This window comes from Bos mutus, chromosome 7, assembly GCF_027580195.1.
Source record: "Bos mutus isolate GX-2022 chromosome 7, NWIPB_WYAK_1.1, whole genome shotgun sequence".
NCBI classification, from domain to species: Eukaryota; Metazoa; Chordata; class Mammalia; order Artiodactyla; family Bovidae; genus Bos; species Bos mutus.
Genome location: NC_091623.1, coordinates 47,069,854 through 47,088,807, shown reverse-complemented (window position 1 = coordinate 47,088,807; position 18,954 = coordinate 47,069,854). Strand labels below are relative to the sequence as shown.

Genomic DNA, 18,954 nt, shown 5'->3' with positions numbered 1-18,954 from the left:
CCTTCCTCAGCCCCAAGAGGAAGCTGTCGTTCCTAGTCAGCCACCTTGGGTTGGTGGCCTCTGTTCGCCCCTCAAGGACATTCCCAGTCCTTTGTAAGAGAGGCCCAAGGGCCACGCAGAAGAGGGCTCAGGCTGAGGCGGGAGTGGCGCTCAAGGCAGCCTCCTACTCATCTGTGCCCAGGGAACAGTGAGAAGCTGATGGTGTTGCCTGGATTCTTCCTGCCTCCTCCCCCCACCCCAGCACCATGAGCATCAGCCCCATTCTCCAAGCAAGAAGGCCCAGTCTTCACTGACAGAATCATTCTCTCAGTTTGAACTGGACTAAGACAACTTCAGGTCAGGGCTGCTCAAGGCCAGCTCCATCCCAGTCCTTCCTGGAGACTTGAGAGAGGACCCCATTCTCCATCACGCTGTGGCCTCCTCGCCCACCCGCCCCCCCAGAACAGCCACCTGACCCCAGTTCTACATCCGGCCAGTACTCAGCACATGCTGAGTGGCCTCCAAAAGCCTCAGCCCTGCCAGGACCTTTCCAGTTACATTAAAAAAAATTTTTTTTTTTTTTTTGGTTATAAGGAAAAGTCACTCTGCACAGAACAGACGGTATTTTCTTTGTTCCCTACAGTGTTCAAGCGTTTTGTGGCTTCGGGCCTGAGAGCGAAGCCAAATCCTTTGCTTATGCAGATGCCGTGAAGTTAGAGGCAGGTGGAGAAAGTGAGTCTGTGGCTCTGTTTCCTGAGCTGGAGTGATAGTCCCTCTCACGCTGAGTGAGGTTCAGGCTCAAGGATGGGTCAGTTCTGGCCACAATCAAACCAGTAAATAAATCAGGGACCCCAAAGAAAGGGATAGGGTGGTGCAGCAGGGGTGTGCGAGGTCCCTACCAAGCTCAGGACAGTCAGAGAAGCATCTGGGAGGTGAGGGGGCAGTGGAGCTGAGCCTAGAAGGACAAAACAGAATATAGGACTTTGAGAAGGGCATTCTAGGTGGAGGAAACAGCTTCAGCAAAGGCTGAGAGGGAGGAAAACTCAGATCTTGGCCTGGGATGAAGGCTCCAGAAACAACGTGACCTAGGATTCACCTATAGGTAATTTGAAGGGAGCAACCAGCTCAGATGTGGGGAAACAGACAAGAACAAGCAAAGAAGACAGAGGAGAGAAAAAGCAAAAACCTCAAATGTGGGGTTCCCAGGTGGTGCTAGTGGTAAAGAACTCACCTGCCAATGCAGGAGACATAAGAGATGCAGGTTCCATTCCTGGTTGGGGAAGATGCCCTGGAGGAGGGCATGTCTATGCACTCCAGTATTCTTACCTGGGGAATCCCATGGACAGAGGAGGCTGGAAGGCTACAGCCCACAGGGTCACAAAGAGTCAGACACGACTGAAGCGACTGAACATGCATATACGTGAGGCTCAGAGCTTCATGGAAGTGCAGGCAGGCCTTCCTTGGTTCAGTGCCCCTGTCCATGAACTGATGGCACGGTGTGGCTCTGGAGGAGTTTCCAGAGAAAGGGTGGAGCTGGGACTGACAAGGGGGCTCCACAGGCTTGGACCAGGAGATCCTGGGTCAGCTCTAGAAGGGCTGTCTCCCAGAAGTGTAGGAAGGAAGTAGTGACAAGCCCAGGCCTGTGGACCTCCAGGCAATTCACCCATTCAGTGGCAGGTGGACATGGACAGTCCCCCAACCTGGGATTTGGGGACACTTTAACAGCAATGATAATCCTAATCCAACCTCATCAACACAGAGACAGCTGTTTGGGGAGACACAGAAGCCCCAAGGTGGACAGAAGCCCCCACCTGGGGATCAGAGTGGGGTGGGAGAGCAGGCAGGAAGCAATCTGAGCAGCGCACCTGGGATCAAGCCCCATTAGCAGCAGCAGCATCTTCCAGCCTCCTCTCAGCCAAGGTCTCTTTCTTCATTTTCTGCATACGGGCACTGAGGACGAGCCACGCCTGGGCCCACCAAGGGGCAGATGTGCCCTGCACCTGGACTCCCTTCGGGTGAAGAGGGACCTGACTCCCCATGACAGACAAAAGCAGCCGTGGCCCAGAGGATCGGGGACACACCCCCGACATACACCCTTGAAAGGAGGATGAGGCCACATTCTCCTTTGTCCGCCTAGGTCTGTCTGCCTGTCGCCTGTGTCTCTGCCTCTCTCCTCCGTCTCTCTGTCTCTGGGTCCGGGTCTCTGGCTCTACCCTTTGACTGTCCCCCTCCGCACCCTTCTTAACCTCTTGCCCCCACCCTCCCCCTCTTCCTCCCTGCTCCTGCCCCTCCCTCTCTCCCGCCCCCCCGCCGAGGAGGGCCGGCAGGGGGCGCTGCGGGGCGGCCTCGGCGGCCCGGGGAGGCGGGGCGGGCGGCGGCCGCGTCGGGACCCGCCGCGATGGGACCGGAGGCGGCGCGGGCGGCGGCGGCGGCGGCGCAGACAAAGGCGCGGGCGGCGCGGAGGGCGCGGGCCCCGGAGCCAGCGAGCGAGCGGGGCGCCGGGCTGCGGCGAGTCGGCGCCGCGGGGCGGCACCCGTCTCGCGCCCGGACACTTGAGGGGCGCCGAGCCGGCAGGGTGAGCCCGGCCAACCGAGCCAGCGCTGGGGGTGCGTGGGGCCCCGAAGTTCGAGAGCCCTGGAGAGGGTGCTGGGGGGGTCGCCGAAGTTCGGGATACGGAGGCTGGGGGCGGCTGGGGGAGCCCCGAAGTGCCAGAGCTTGAGAGGTCAGGGGACCCCGAAGTTCCGGAGTCGGGGTCAGGGAGGGGACATTGGGAGGGGATCCCGAAGTTCCGGCCCCGTTGTTGGAGAAGACTGTGAAGGTGTCTCCGAAGTTCCGGACCTGGGGTGGAGGGGCGACCCGAGGGAACCCCGAAATTTCCGACCTGGGGATGGAAGGGTGGCAGGGGGTCCCCGAAGTTCAGGAGTCAGGGACAGCGCGAAGGATCCCCTAAGTTCTGGACCTGCGGTTGCAGGAGGTAGATAACGTGTCCCCGAAGTTCTGGACCCGGAGTGTTGGAGGGCCGTGGCAAGGGATCTTGGAAGTTCCAGGGCTGGGGGCGACACTTCCCGAAGTTGGGGCGTCCTGGTCGTGACGCGGGTGGGGTCTTGATCCCGAATGAATATCCGATCCCCTGGACTGGGGCTCGTGGGGTGGGGCTTCGACCACCAAACGCAGTGTTGGATCCCAGACACCGGGCAGGTCGGGCTCCCCTTGGGGAGCCCCGCGGCCGGAGGCGTCCGAGGCGCATGACTAGTTGGTGAGTAACTTGCCCCAGTGCAGCAAGTCGTGGCAGGAGCGTCCGGACGGGCAGGAGGGACCTGAGTGTCTGAGACCCCTGTGCCCCCGGAACCCCGGTTCGACCCGGGACCCACCCCCAAGGCCGGCCAAAGTCACCGCCCCTCCCCCAACCCGAGCTCCGGTTTCAGACCCTGTGACCAGGACAGCAGCTGCCCAGAAGGGAGGGGGTGCACTCCCCTTTCTGACCACGGGGGCTACGGAGTTCAGGCCTCTCTTCCCTCCGTCTGCCTGCCCTCCCCCGGGTCTCTCCAGGACCTGGTTCCCACCCAACCGCGCGCATACTGGGATTCAGTGGTGATGCGTGGCCACCACAGCGGACCTGTGCAGCTGCATCTTGTCCCTTTAACTAGGCTGCAGGCTCCCTGGGGATTTTTGGACTTTGACTCCAAGGAGTGCCTCTGCTCTAGAGTGGAAGCTGAGGGGTTTCTTTGGCGGTCCTGTGGGGGACGGGTCTCCCAGTAGGCACCCAGTAATGCCTCACTCTTTTGGTGGCGGCCCTGCTTTGAAGAGTACTGGATGAATGTCAGAAGGTGCTGAACAGGAATTGGCCTTGGCCTCCTTAGCCCAGCCCAGAGATAGAGAAGACTTCACTGGGAGTCCTGTAAGCAGGAAGATGCGAGGTTTATGCCCGGGATGCCAGGTGCCTCCTGTCAGAGGCCATCTGCATCTGGAGGATGTTCCTGCAACACTCAGGACAGAGATGGCCTCTGGGGGCTCAGATGGTAAAGAGTCTTCCTGCAATGCAGGAGACCCAGGTTTGATCTCTGGATTGGGAAGATCCCCTGAAAGGGGGAATGGCTATCCACTCCAGTATTGTTGCCTGGAGACGTCCATGGATGGAGGAGCCTGGCGGGCTACATTCCCTTCACTTTGGGGTCGAAATTCTGTGAATGGTGTACATGGGGTTGGACATGCTTGGCCTCCCTCATCCTGGCCTGGGGGACACTCACAAACCCCCTCTCCCTCCAGAGGCCAAACCAGCAGTTCCCACCATCCCACTGGCTGCTACTTGGAGCCCACCCAGACCAGCCTGACCAATGTCCACAGCCAGGTGAGCCCCTGCTTCTGCCAGCTTGACCCTGAGTCCCTGGGGGTGGGTGTGGGTGGCCCCCACTGAGCACCCTCTCCCCACACAGGGAGCAGCCCATCTTCAGCACACGGGCACACGTGTTCCAGATCGACCCGGCCACCAAGCGGAACTGGATCCCCGCGGGCAAACACGCGCTCACTGTCTCCTACTTTTATGATGCCACCCGCAATGTCTACCGAATCATCAGCCTTGGGGGTGCCAAGGTCCTGGTGGGGCCTGGGTGGGGTGGCAGGTGCCAAGGATCCCAGGACAGGACTGGGTCCATTTGCTGCCTTGCTGTGTGTCTTGGGGGCCAGGGGATACTCTGAATGTTTCTGGGTCTCCATCTTCCTTCTGAAATGGCTCAAGCCAAGTGGTGCTAGTGATAAAGAATCCACCTGCCAATGCAGGAGACGTAAGAGACATAAGTTTGATCCCTGGGTCAGGAAGATCCTCTGGAGGAGGGCATGGCAACCCACTCCCATTCTCTTGCCTGGAGAATCCCATGGACAGAGGAGCCTGGTGGGCTACAGTCCATAAAGTTGCAAAGAGTCGGACAGGACTAAAGCGACTTAGCACAGAAGGACTAATAGAAGGCGATTTTCCCTGGGGGTTTCCTATTGATTATTACCAGTTCCATCACCCATGAACTTTTCTCCCAGGCCATCATCAACAGCACTGTCACTCCCAACATGACCTTTACCAAAACCTCCCAGAAGTTTGGACAGTGGGCAGACAGTCGCGCCAACACTGTCTATGGTCTTGGCTTTGCTTCTGAACAGCATCTGACTCAGGTGGGCCTGCGGGGGTACATGGTGGGAGGAGCAGGGCTGGGGTTGGGTCTTGTCTTGTGTGTACTGGGGGAGCCTGGACAGATGCTGGGCGTCCATCTTCCCAGCTACAGAATGGGCATATAGAGTTGGACCAGCCTGTAGCCCCTTCCCACGTCCCTGGTCCACATCCCAGCTCAGTTGGCCACCTGCTTTCATTTTGAACACACCCTGCTCTCTGGGTGCCTTTGATGGGCTGAGTGCTTCCCCACACCCCTGGCACTACCTTCATCACCACCTCCCTCCACCCTCTGCTGTTTCTAGAATTCGGCATTGTCTTATTAATTGTTTCCCTGTATGGTTCATGCTCTCCGAGATGCTTTTCTTCTCTTTTCTTTTAGAAGCATTAGTTTCCCTTTCAAATTTAGATCTTTAATTAATTTCCATGGGCGGTATAAAGTAGGAGTATTTTTTTCACATATGAGTATTCAGTTGCTCTTGGGACTTTTTTTTTTTGGCCACGCCATGTAGCATATGGGATCTTTGTTCCCCAACTGAGGATTGCACCCCCCCGCACTGGAAGTGTGGAGTCTTAACCATTGGACCACCAGAGAAATCCTGGAACAGTTTTTGAAAACACTACCTACCACCAATACCCCCAATGAATGGCACTGGCCACTTTGCACAAACCAAGGGAGTGTATATCTGTAAATATTTTTAAAATTACTTTCAAGCTAAGAAAATTTATTTTAAAATTTAAAAAGGTTGGAGGCTTCCTTGGTGGCTCAGTGGTAAAGACTCTACATGCCAATGCAGGAGAAACAGGTTCAATCCCTGGACTGGGAAGATGTTAGATGCTGCAGAGCAATGAAGCCTGTGCGCCATAACTATGGGTCCTGTGCTCTAGAGCCCAGGAGCTGCCACTGCTGAGCCCATGTGCCCTAGAGCCTGTGCTCTGCAACGAGAGAAGCTGCGATGGGAAGCCTGTGCACCACAACTAGAGAGGAGCCCTTGCTCGCTGCAACCAGAGAAAAGTCTAAGCAGCAGTGAAGATCCATACAACCAAAAATAAATAAATACATAAACAAAAATTTTTTTAAAAGGTTCCCTGGTGGCCTAGTGGTTAGGATTCCAGGCTTTCACTGCCATGGTCCAGGGTCAATGCCTGGTCAGGGAACTGAGATCCCACAATCCGCTTGGTGCAGCCAAAAATAAATAAATAAAATGGAAAAAAAAAAGTGTATCCTACTCTAGCTGGAAAACAGGTATGGGAGATTAATGTAAACTATAATATAACAAAAATGAGAACAGGGTGATTACTTTCCCACTGGCTGCAGGTGCCTGTCAGAGGCTCCAAGTGCAAGACCTGCTTTCTCTTTGTCACAAAGGATATTCATAAGCTCCCAGGCATGAAAGACAGATTAGCACCCACCTGAGGCTCTCCTTACTGAGATAAGCTGATTGAGAGGGAAAGGGGATCTCTTTCTCAAGGTGGCCTCCGTGAACATCCCACCCCTGCCCTCTAGCCTGATACCCACTCTGCTCCTTGGGCATCATTTTCCCAGCCTTCTTCCTTCTCTTCCAAAGTGACAGAGCTGGTGCTGGGTGGGAATCGTGTGGTGGGGCCCTGGTGGAGGGGGCTGGGAGTTTGTTGACTGTTCCTATCCCTCATCCCTCAGTTTGCTGAGAAGTTCCAGGAAGTGAAGGAAGCAGCAAGGCTGGCACGGGAGAAATCTCAGGATGGAGGAGAGCTCACCAGTCCAGCGCTGGGGCTCACTGCCCACCAGGTCAGCACTCCTTGTCCCAGGAACTCAACTGCTATGGAGGGGAGGGGTCTAAACACTCTGCCGGTGCTCAGGACCAAACGCTCACTGATGATGTAAAACTAGATCCATGGCAGGGACCATGGAAAAGGGCTGTGGGTGCCATGGGAGCATGTCACAGGCCTGTCTGAAAGTTAGATAAAGGAAGGCCAGAAAACCAGCTCACGTGGCAGAGGTGAAATGGCTAAGTAGCGGTGCGTGCTTGCATACTGTCGCTTCCGTCATGCCCAACTCTTTGTGACCCTATGAACTGTAGTCCGCCAGGCTTCTCTGTTCCTGGGATTCTTCAGGCAAGAATACCAGAGTGGATTGCCATGCCCTCCAGGGGATCTTCCTAGCCCAGGGATATTGAACCTGCGTCTCTTATGTCTCCTGCATTGGCAGGCGGGTTCTTTACCACTGAGCCACCTGGGAAGCCCTAAGTAGTGGGGTGGGGTAAAAAACTGTCCCTGAGCATTTCCCCCCACTAACTTATTCAACATCATTTATTGACCACCTACTGTGTGCCACACCCTGGACTGGGCACAGGGCTTAAGAAGATAAAAAAAGTAGGCTGGTCCCTGCCCTCGGGACTGTGGTCCAGGCACCAGGTGGATTCATAATGAATTTAGCCTAATGGAGTAGATTTCCCATAGGAATTTTAAATAGCTGTTGAAATTTGGCCCCAGGAGAGGTCACTGCGGTGAGGGAACAGCACCGAGGCATCAGATTGCTCCCCGATTTGCAGATTATGAGTATCTGTCTCCCTGGGTTTAGGCTAGCCTGCATTAGGTTTGTTGCTGGTGGGTTGGTGAGAGCCCAGCAGGCAAGGAGGCGGGACAGGGCGCCAAACTACAGCCCAGGGGCCATGTTGGGGCCACGGATGGTGGGTGAGGAGGGGAGAGGAACGATTGGATCCCAGTGCTGGGAAGGACCTCCTGCCCCCTCTCAGTCAGGACCCTTGACATCAGCCCTGACCCCAACCATGACCTAGCTGGCCCTTAACTGAAACCGCGCCCTACTTGACTTCACTTCTGTCCATGCCCTTAGGTGCCTCCGAGCCCCCTCGTCAGCACCAATGGCCCCGGCGATGAGAAGCTATTCCGCAGCCAGAGCGCGGATGCCCCGGGTCCCGCTGAACGCGAGCGGCTCAAAAAGATGCTGTCGGAAGGGTGAGGGGGTAGCAGAGGGTACGGGGCGTGACGGGACGAAAGGTGGGGGAGGCGAGAGGAATTTCTCAGAAACTGTTGGGACTCGTTCAAGTGGCGCAATCTGACAGTGGATCCACGCCCGGGATCCCAGTACAGGCCTGGGTTGGGGAGGAGACACCCAGATTACGCCCCTTCCAGAGCCGACCCCGCTTGCCTCATCCATTCCTCGGGGCTAACCCTAGCCCGTCCTCACCTCCCCCAGCTAATTCTAAACCCACGGGTGCCTCCCCACCACCCGGTTCTGTCCACATCCCATGGGTTGATACTGCCCTCCATGCGAACTGTGTCTCGCGGAGCGTCCCTCCCCGGGACGTCCCCACCCCATTGTCTCGAGGTCTCTTGACCCCGCCCATAGCACCGCCTCAGACCCAGCACCGCCTCGCCCCGCCCCGGCCCAGTGAGGCCCCCGCCCTGCCCTCTGCTGACCCCGGCGCTCTCGCAGCTCCGTGGGCGAGGTGCAGTGGGAGGCCGAGTTCTTCGCGCTGCAGGACAGTAACAACAAGTTGGCCGGTGCCCTGCGAGAGGCCAACGCGGCCGCCGCCCAGTGGAGGCAGCAGCTGGAGGCCCAGCGCGCAGAGGCTGAGAGGCTGCGGCAGCGGGTGAGGAAGCCCCACCCTCCCAAAGACCCTAAGTGGCCCAAGGGTCACTGTGAAGGCCCTGCCTCCTATTTGTCCTGGGTTCAACTGGCTGGATGTGTGATCTCGGCAGGTCACTTCCCAGAGTCTTAGTTTCTTGCTCTGTAGTATGGGTCTGAAGTAATGTCGGCCACAGAGGGTCGTCAGACCCTAGAGTCCTACCTGCCAGAGGTGAGGTAGTGGCCCAGATTGAAGGGATGAGTTCCCAGTCACGGGCTTGACTGATCAGGAGGCATATCCCCAGGGTGAGGAGGGTACAGACTGGGTCATCAGGGACTGACCTTCTGTCTGCACAGGTGGCTGAGCTGGAAGCCCAGGCTGCGGCAGAGCCAGCTTCCGTCAGTGAGAAGGAGGGCCCCAGCCAGTCATTGGAGCAGCTGGAGGCACTAGTGGAAACCAAAGACCAGGTGTGTGAGCGCCTCTGTGTGCCTGTGTGCTTCCTTGGGCCTTGCCTGCCTTCCTCTCCCCCAGGGGAGCCAAGGACCTCAGAACAGATTTTGGGAACTTTTCCATCAGGAGATCCAGACGCTGAGGAGCCAGACTAGTGGGTCCCGTGAGGCCGCAGACACCGAACGTGAGGAGACACAGCAGAAGGTGCAGGTATGTGTGGTTGCTGTGGGGTGGGGTGGGGTGACTACGCGTGGCAGCCAGCCCCTGGAACGGGACGGACATGATCTTCCCTTCCCACGGGTTCTGGGCAGCCGTGGGCCTTCCTGAACCTCCGTTTCTTCACCTATAAATGGAGTCAGGACGACATCTAAGGCTGTGAAGGATTCAGATGACCAGGTGCACGGAAGGACTGAGTCAAGTGATGGTTATTAGGACAAGGCCTCATCTTCTTCCATTCATTCAACAAGCAGTTTTGGAGTCTCTGTTAAATTTCCATTCTTGACCCCTCTCAAATCCTCACACATCCCCGTCTGAGGCCAGAAGCTTGTATTTGTACCCAGATGTAGCTGGCCTGGCTTTCACTGAAGACTTTATCTGAGGAACGTTCATAGGGGCATGTCCTGTGAGTCCAGCAGGTGGAGAAGTTAAAGGATCTGGTGCCCCCAGAGAGAGAGAGTATTTGAGGGAATGCTCCCTGTTTTCTCCTGGGCAGCGTGCACAGCAAATGCAGAGGCCCTGAGGTGGGGAGAAAGTATTGAAGGAACCACAGGAAGCCAGAAAGGCTGAGCAGGAATGAGCAAGGAGAGGGAGGGGTTTGAATTTCATTCCCAGAACAGGAGGATTTTGAGGAGGAATGTGGTCAGTTCAAATTGGCTGGGGGACCAGGGAGATCTTGGGTACAGGTAGCTGGGAGAAAGCCAACAGACAGGGAGAGTTTGGCCCAGAGTGGGGGCTGTGGTCCCCAGCACCCGCTTTGAGACGCTGGACCCTTGAGACTCGCTGGGGCCCCAACACCGCCTGCTCTCTCCCTGTAGGACCTGGAAACCCGAAACGCAGAGCTGGAGCACCAGCTGCGGGCCACGGAGCGCAGCCTGGAGGAGGCCCGAGTCGAGCGGGAGCGGGCACGGGCCGAGGTGGGCCGGGCCGCGCAGCTGCTGGACGTCAGGCTGTTTGAGCTGAGCGAGCTGCGGGAGGGGCTGGCCCGCCTGGCCGAGGGCGCGCCCTGAGTCCAGCCTCCGGGTCTGCATAGAGGAAGGGGCCTGTGGGAGCTGGTTTTACACAAACGGTTCCCGCCTGGGGCACAGGCCAGGCCGCAGGCGGCACAGTGGGCCAAGCCCCCTGGCAGCGACTGGGGCCCGACTCAGCCTGGGGAGGGCTTGTCTACAGGACTCCAGCCAGCCCTGGCTGTTCACAGCTCAGAGGCTGTTTTTGAGCTTTTCATTGTGTAGAATTTCTAGACTCCCCAGGGCATGTGCTGGTGCCCAAATTACATTTCTGAGCGTGGCTGTGTGCGTGGTGTCTGAGCAGCCCGGGTGTACCCAACCGCCAGCACTGGGCCCTCCGTCCATCTGCCCTCAGCCTGGTAAGCCACCTGGAGGGCGAGGTTCAGAAAGCCCGAGGGAGCACGCCCAGGACACGTGGCTCTGCTTCCCTGTCTCCTTAAGCCCTGCCCATGTTGTCTGGACCACCTTGGACTAACGTGGACCCTGATTAATCCCCCCGCTTTCACTTCACTCTAGCCACAAACCCCAAATACAACCAAGTGGGCAAGCGGGAAAGCTCCTAGAATGTGGCTGTGTTCACTAGGCATGGAAACGATCTCTCCAAAACATCATGTCTACATCTGGGTAGTAGAGCGGTTGCTATACCCATTTTCCAGATGAGGAAACTGAGGCCCATATAAGGGACTTCTCCCACCCAAGGTCACTCGGCTGGAATGGTCAACACCACAGTCCAAGGCTTTGGGCCTGGCCCGACAGGAAAGGAGAACTAGTGGGTGGGGTGGCAGCATGATGTTCCGGGGGACTTGAGAAGCACAGGCAGCCACACCCTCTTCTCGCTGCCCTTGCTCCCCAAAGTCAGGCTGCAGAAGCTAAAAGCCTCATTTATTAAGCACCTCCTGCAAGTGACACACCTCTGCTCATCGCACATCCAGGGTGACCCTGGGCTGGGGTCACTGTGCCCCAGGTGGACCGGGGCCCAACCTCACAGCCAGTGTTCTTTCTTCCTCAGCAGCCCGCCTCCCAGCCAAGGCTCTGAAAAGGGGCCACCAGAGGCTGCAGGGTGGAGGGCTGTGCGCTATACAGCGTGTGTGTCAGCGGGCTCTGCTGAGGGGCACTGGGCAGGCTGGCAGAGGGTTCTGTCCTCAGGGGAGGGCGCGCCAACCCTCAGCTTGATGAAGGAGTCCCAGGCTGGGCAAGTGGGCGCTGTGTGGAACTCAGGCTGGACCCTGAGCGGGTGCTAGGGACAAGGAGGCCTCAGGCCGGGCCCTGGGTGGGCGCCCCCTGCGGTCAGTCCTGCTGGCCTTCTGCCGCTGCAGTGTCTGCTCCACTTTCTCCTTAAAGCGCCGGTTCTTCTGCTTGATCTTGGCCAGCTCGGCCTTGCGCTTCGCCTCCAGGTCGGGGTCCTGGCACGGGCAGGACCAGAAGGTGGCTAAGCTGAGCGCCCTCCCTGGGGACCCTTGCGCCCTGCCCCTACCACACAGACGGCTCAGCCAGCCCTCACCTTCCCCTCCAGAATCATCTGCTTCCGCTTGTTAATCTCCTTCTTTTCATCGAAGTTGGCAGCCTCCAGTTTCTGGGCAGGGGGGGAAAGAGTAGGGGGAGGGAGAGACCATCACAGGGGTTGCCACCTTCAAGGATGCACCCTGGGTCCCCGAGGACGAGCCCCTTCCCTGACACTCACAATCTCACACTCCCTCCGCACCACGTTGACCTGTGTGAGGATCTGTAGGACCTGGGCTTCCTCCACTGGGAACTCCTCCAGCTTCTTTTCTGTGGGGACAGCAGGGGCCTGGGGTTGAGAGGGGGCAGGGAAGGGCAGGCACCACAGAGAGAGATTTCAACCATGTAGCTCTCCATGCAGCAGGGCACGCAAGGCCATACAGAGTCATGTCAGATAAAGATCAGGTTGGCAAGAGCTGGGTACAGACTGCTCTCTCTTTCTGGTTGTTAACAACACTATGAATTTGATTAGGAGTTGTTTTATTTCTGAAAACAGTGTCCATTAAAGTCAAGACGTTTCTAAATCTCAGAACAGTCTGTGCAGTAGTTGGAGATGCCCCAGAGCTGGAGATCCCACCCAAGGGGATTTTTAAAAACCTGCCTAGGCCACAGCCCTGGGGCTTCTGACTCATCTGCAGGGACCACCCACACACTGTGGTCTGAGAAACCAAAGTCCCTTCCCATCAGATGTGGCTTTCGGCTGCTGGAGGCCACGACAGAGTTTCTGCTTCAATTGCTGGGCCAATGAAACTTCTATGGGGGTTGTGTAGGAAAGAAAGTGCAGTTTAAGCCTCCTCACATGAGCAGACAGGCAGGCATTGACAGGGTGAGTGGACGTCTCACCCGGAGGCATCACCCTCCCTTCCCCACACCACTCACTGATCTGCTCCTCGATGGCGTGAACCAGGTGGATGTCATACTGCGTCACCAGCGTGATGGCCTGTCCCTGCCGCCCTGTGGGGACACACCCAGATTGTGTGCTGGAGGCCAGGAGAAGGGGCCGATACAAGCAGGTCCTGACTGCTAGGCAGCTCAGAGCTCCTCCTGATCAAGGGGAACTGTACAGGAGCTCAGTGGGTGGAGGAATGAGTGGAAACGAAGGAAGCTTAGAGCGTCAGGTCTCAGCCCCCTGCTTGACCTCTGTGTGGCAGGCAGGTCTGTCCCAGGGGAGCAGCAGGATTCCAGGGAGAGGCAGCTGTCCTGCCAGCTTGGCCTTAATCAGGGGCTGGTGATGTGGCTGATTTCCCTTTTTGGTGTGGCTGCCGGGGAGCTCAAGCCCAGTCCTGTCAGCAGGAAGCCCAGACAGGCTTCAGCTCCGAAGCCTACATGCCACCTTCTCTGTTCCCGGCTTCCATGAGACAATGCGCTAGAACAGCCCTGGGAGCTGACCAGGCCTGAGGCCCTCAGAGCGGCCCCAAACAGGCGTCACATTCTTGTTACCCATTGTTGGACGGGGTGGTGGGGGCCCAGAGAGCTGATGTGATCGACCTGAGGCCACAGGGCAGGAGAGAAGGGCCAGTCTGGCCCCAGAAACCATGGCTCTGCCAACTCCAGGTGTGAGAAAATCTCCCGGATTCTGTGCCCCTTCCGGGTGGGGCTGAGGAGCAGACACAAGGCTCCTACCAGGAGTCACAGCAAGTGGTTGAACTTGAACACTGAATCCCACAGGGCAGCATCTTACCCATCAGGATCTGTATACCTGTTTGCTGCTGGGCTAGGACGGCCAGCCCTGACAGGTGAAGGGGGCTCGGGTGAGGCAAGAGGTGGTGGTGGGGAGGGGGTTGTGTGCCGTGTCCCCAGGGGACAGCTCAGTGCTGCCTGGGTCATGTGGAGAAGACAGCACCCGCACCTGTGTCTTTTTGGTTGTTTGGGGGGGTTTGGCCGTAGTGTGCGGGATCTTCCCCAAGAAGGGATCAAACCCGTGCCCCCTGCATGGGTAGCGCCTGCCCTGTCTGCTCACCTGCGCGGGCTGTCCGGCCAACGCGGTGGATGTAGATCTTCGGGAGTCCAGGGGTGTTATGGTTGATGACCACCTGCACAGTGGGAATGTCCAGGCCCCTGGAGGCAGAGGTCACTCAGCGCCTCTGTCCAGGTGGGGAAACCGAGGTTGGGACTCACCCAAGGTCACTCGGCGGTGAAGCTGGGGCTGCCTGAAGCCACCCTCCCTCTCTGGCCCTTTTGTAGGGGCACCCTGGAGCTGCTCACCGGGAGGCTACATCTGTCGCAATCAGGATCCGGTAGATGCTGGACTTGAACTTGGCCAGGGCGGCAAAGCGTTCTTTCTGTGCCAAATTGGGAGAGAATTGGGGCGGGAGGATATCAGGTAGCATCCCAAGAAATGTTTCAGAGTGTATGCTTACTGTGTGAGGCCTGGGGACACGCACGGCAGAGGCCAGGACGGTCTCCGCCCTCAAGGGGCTCACAGTCCAGCAAGGGAGATGACCTTGAGGAGGCCAGAATGGGACAGATGGGGTGGCAGGAAGAGTGTTCCAGGCAGAGGAGAGGGCCTGAGCAAAAGCCCTGGGGCCGGGAGGGGTCCCCAGGGCGAGGCTGGTCGGGGAGGGCTCCGGGTGGCCGCCTGGCGCCTCACCTGTTTCATCATGGAATGCAGAGCCACGGTGGGGAAGTTGAACTTGCGTAGCATCATGCATAGGATCTGGCAGGTCCTGGTGGGAAGGACAGGCTGTTGGTCCATCTAGTGCTGGGGTCCTGGGAAGGTGCTCTGCCCCCGCCTTCCCACCCCGAGACCCCCAACAGTGGCCCTGCGTGACTGGGGAAGGAGAAGCAGGGGTGCCTCGTCCTGCCTGCTGACCCCTTCCCTGGCCTAAGCCTACAAGAGAGTGCTCTACGTCCAGCCTGTTTTCTTCTGGTAGCCCAAGAAATTCTTGGGGGGCAGTGGTCAGGAGGTCTCCTCCATGTGCTGTGGGCTGCCCTTCTACGCTGGGTCAGGCTAGACCGGCCTACAGCTCCTTGATGCTCTCCCCAACTATGTCAAAGAATTTTGAAATCCCTGGGTCTGTGGAGAGGACAGCCGTGGGGGTGATGTGCTGGAACTCAGTGACCCCGAGATCACAGCGAACTGGCTGCTCCAAGGCCTTCCCAGCTGCTGCAGGGGTCTCCTGGGGAGAGCCCAAGGCCCTCAGCTCTTCCAGTTAAGGGCAGGTCTCAAAAAGTGAAAGTGTTAGTCCCTCAGTCTTGTCTGACTCTTTGCAACCCCATGGACTGTAGCCCACCAGGCTCCCCTGTCCATGGAATTCTCCAAGCAAGAATACTGGAGTGGGTTGCCACTCCCTTCTCCAGGGGATCTTGCAAACTCAGGGAATGAGCCTGGGTCTCCTGCACTGCAGACAGATTCTTTAGCATCTGAGCCACCAGGAAAGGGCAGGTTTGAGGACCCCCAAATCCTGGCTCAGTCTTCATGGGGGTGACCTTATTAGCAAACTGCTTGACCTCTCTGAGCCTCCTTGAGTGAATCCTCTGAAACTGCTGCTCGGAGCAGAGGCCCTGGAGTGCCAAGACTGGCCGTGTGCCTGACCCCTCCAACCACAGACCACCTGCTGGACCTCCATGAGGCGCCGGGGGACGGGAGCGGCAGGCCCGCCGTGCTCACTTGCACGTGTTGGTGAAGATGATGATAGACCAGTCCTCGTGCTCGTCCTGGAAGTTCTGGATCAGGTGGACCAGGTAGGCATCCTTGACCTTCTCAGGCACTAACAGGTAGCGCTGGTCCAGCTGTTCCACGGTGCGCACCCTGGGCACGGGCACATTTGTTTCCCCTTCTGTTGAATGAGGTCAATGACCTCTGTTGGAAACCCCGCCTCCCGCTTGCCCTGCCCCGTCCCCCTGCCAGAAAGTAGCTACGGACTCACGGGGCCTGAGCCTCCCAGAAGAAGGGCTGGTTGGTGGCCAGGCCCTGTAGCTCCCTCAGTGTGTCGGTCAGCGTGGCGCTGAAGAGCAGCGTCTGCCTGCGGGCAGGCACGGCTGCCAGGATGACCTCCAGGTCGACGGTGAAGTCAGTGCAGCCCTGCTCCAACAGCCGGTCCGCCTCATCCATCACCTGTAGCATCAGCCGCAGCAGGCAGGGGGTGGGGACCTGGGGTGAGGCTGCTGTCCGAGGCCCGACCACCAGCCCGGGGCCCAGCCTACCTCCTCCATGTGCCTCCTTTCTGGGCTCAGACGTGCACCCTGGAGCACTCTCCCTTGAGGTCTTGGAGGCCTGTTTTCTTGCCCATCTCAGCTTCAACGTTAACTCCTCAGAGAGGCCCTGCCCTCAACTAACTTTTTTAGTGTGTGCATGCACGTGTGCTCAGTTGTGGCCAACCCTTTGTAACCCCAAGGACTGTAGACCTCCGGCTCCTCCGTCCATGGGATTTTCCAGGCAAGAATACTGGAGTGGGTTGCCATTTCCTCCTCCAGGGAATTTTCCCCACCCAGGGACTGAACCCGCATCTCGTGCATCGGCAGGCGAATTCTTTACAACTGAGCCACCTGGGAAGCCCATCTTTTCTAGTACAGGCCCCCTTTCGTTGGTCCCTGAGATGTCACTGTCACCATTCCTAACTCGGTAATAGATGGCCAATGGGACGCACAGTTCCCAAATGGATGAATCAGGGCCCCAGGCTGACTCACCAGGAAGCGGATCTTCTTTATGCTGAAGGTGTTGGAGCTGCGGAGGTGGTCAGCCAGGCGCCCCGGTGTGGCAATGACTACGTGTGGTTTCCGGGAAAGCTCCAGGGCCTGGGCCACCATGTCTGTGGGTGGAATGCGAGAGGTGGGGCTAGGTAGATGGTCTGAGGCTGCAGCAGTCCCACGCCCAGAGCCTCCTTGGGTTCCCCCATACCCATGCCACCAACGATGATGCAGTCTTTCAAGCCCAGAGGCTTTCCCAGGACCCGGAACTGCTCTGCGATCTGATAGGCCAGCTCCCTGTGGGCATGAAGGGGCCAGCATGAGTCAGATGGGGGTTTTGTGCCTGCCTCTCATTCCTGCCTCCATCAATAGGGCCTCCTGCTTGCATCTTTCCTGTTGATACACCCTCCATGGCTCCCAGTCCCCTTTGGACAAAGGTTCTGATACTGACCGTTGGAAGCCCGTTGTGGCTCCTGCCCTCTCACTAGGCTGGGTGCCTGAACAGAGTATGGCTTGTCCTCGGCCAGTCCCACCCAAACTGGCCTTTCCTCATCCCACATCCTCAGCAATGGCCTTGACACCACAGCCATCAAAGCCCGAGACCCAGGTGTTAACCCGCCCACCACCCGCATCCCCCTGCTTCGAGGCTGGTCAGTGGGTCAGTGGCCAAGTCCCCTCCTCTCTGCCCCCAGCTCTGTCCAGGCCTTTCCTCTGCCCATATGCCTACTTCCTGGCCTTCCTGCTTGCCCTGAGTCAAGCCCTGTGCTCAGCACTTTTCACACACTATCTTGCTAATTCTTTAGCACCTCTAAGGGTTGGGCTAATTTCTGTTCCCATTTTACACACATGGAAAGTGTATTCAAAGAGGTAAAGGCACATCCCCAAGACCACACAGCTGGTTCACTCACCCGAGAGGCATGTGTCTGTATGTGGGGGGTGGGACTCACCTGGTGGGTGTCAGGACGAGGCAGAAGATGCCATAGGGATCCTCAGACAGCTTCTGCAAGATGGGCAGGACAAACGCTGCTGTCTTGCCGCTGCCTGTCTTGGCACAGCCCAGGCAGTCCCGACCTGGGCAGAGAACACAGCAGCGTCACAGGTGCAGACAGGTATTCCATCAGGCACAGTTTACAGCAGCTAACATTTAACGAGCAATGACTATATGCTCAGGCTTCCCTGGTGACTCAGTGGTAGAGAATCCACCTGCTAGTGCGGGAGACATAGGTTCCAGGGTCGGGAAGATTCTCTGGAGAAGTAAATGGCAACCCACTCCAATACTCTTGCTTGGGAAATCCCATGGACAGAGGAGCCCAACGGGCTACAGTCCATGGGGTCACAAAAGACTCGGGCATGACTTAGAAACTTAACAATAATGACAAGAACTATATGCTTAGTACCAGCCTGTGCCCTTCCTGTTGAAGACATTACGACAACTTTCCATTTAGAGTAATAGACACATTTAAGGAGAGTGAGGCCATTATTGTCCTCATTTAACAGAAGGGGAAACAGAGTCAAAGGTTTGCCCAGGACATACAGCCAGTAACAGCCTGGACTGGAACCCACATCCATGTGACCTGAGATACTTGCTACGAACCACAATCTCATTTTGACTCCTTCCCTGGGATCAGAGCTTGGGAAACTCAGAATACCCTCCCCCAACCTGAATCTTATTCTCCCTACTGACTCTTCATCCCTGTTTATTTAATGCCTTAACTTGTCACATCCTAGGCTTCCTGAAGGCGTCTCTTTAATGGCAAAACTGGGCTGGTCCAAAGGGGTGGAGAGAAGAGCAGTCTAGGGACCAGAGTCCTGGAATTACCAATAATCTTGACAACCTCAATTGCCATTTGTAAAATGAAGACAGTAAAGCAAGTTCTATCGAATTTTCCCAGCACTATTAGGTATTCATCAAACCCTCCCAGTGATGAGGCTACGAACGTTTCAGAGATTATATCACTTGTGCAGGCGAGTCAGTCGTACAGCCTAAACGCCAACATTACCTAGTCGTTCTCCGGAACCCAGGATCGCCCGTAAGGGCCAGGGCTGCCCCTTGCCTCACAGGACCCGCGTGGGCAAAAAGCTGAGAGAAGGCAAGAGAAGCGACAGTTGCGGGGAAGCCTCCTGAAGAGACCAAGCCACACTCACCCTCCAGGATGGCGGGGATGCAGCCCAGCTGCACGGGCGTGGGCTGCTTCAAACCCATCTGCCGACACTGTTCCACGAGCCACGAAGACAGCCCGAGCTCCGCGAAGCCTGCCATCCTCGCAGCCAAGGCAGTGTGAGCGCGCGTGTGAACGGTACTTCCGGCGCGTGTCGATGACGTCAGAAAGCATTCCCGTTCATTGGATCTGCCTCCCGCTCGGTCCCACTTTCTCCAACTCACGGTTCAAAGCCTCCACCACATCCTTACATCCTTACCATGGTTTCCCGGAATCCCGCGGGATCTCAG

The 18,954-nt window shown here is 57.4% G+C and overlaps 2 protein-coding genes across 4 annotated transcripts; one reads left to right on the top strand and one right to left on the bottom strand.

Annotated features, from left to right (window-relative positions):
* The first annotated feature begins 2,371 nt into the window (after positions 1–2,371).
* HOMER3 (homer scaffold protein 3) lies at positions 2,372–10,656 on the top strand. 3 transcript variants are annotated; one of them, XM_070373379.1, is made up of 10 exons: positions 2,372–2,554; positions 4,246–4,327; positions 4,413–4,569; positions 5,008–5,139; positions 6,795–6,902; positions 7,968–8,089; positions 8,571–8,727; positions 9,060–9,170; positions 9,280–9,363; positions 10,188–10,656. In XM_070373379.1, exons 2-10 carry the CDS (start codon positions 4,314–4,316, stop codon positions 10,377–10,379), a joined length of 1,077 nt encoding a protein of 358 aa, XP_070229480.1. In that variant the 5' UTR covers positions 2,372–2,554; positions 4,246–4,313; the 3' UTR covers positions 10,380–10,656. The 3 variants fall into 3 exon arrangements, with proteins under 3 accessions (XP_070229480.1, XP_070229479.1, XP_070229481.1); XM_070373378.1 differs by having other exon boundaries at positions 2,372–2,585; XM_070373380.1 differs by lacking the exon at positions 2,372–2,554 and adding an exon at positions 2,765–3,235.
* Positions 10,657–11,245: 589 nt separating this feature from the next.
* On the bottom strand, positions 11,246–18,953 carry DDX49 (DEAD-box helicase 49). Its single transcript, XM_005898303.3, has 13 exons — positions 18,651–18,953; positions 17,453–17,576; positions 16,717–16,802; positions 16,506–16,627; positions 15,746–15,933; positions 15,487–15,627; positions 14,467–14,542; positions 14,082–14,158; positions 13,837–13,934; positions 12,756–12,830; positions 12,058–12,146; positions 11,878–11,949; positions 11,246–11,779 (listed from the first exon to the last, which is right to left on the bottom strand). The coding sequence occupies exons 1-13, from the start codon at positions 18,763–18,765 to the stop codon at positions 11,591–11,593; spliced, it is 1,452 nt and encodes a 483-aa protein (XP_005898365.2). The 5' UTR covers positions 18,766–18,953; the 3' UTR covers positions 11,246–11,590.
* Position 18,954: the final 1 nt, after the last annotated feature.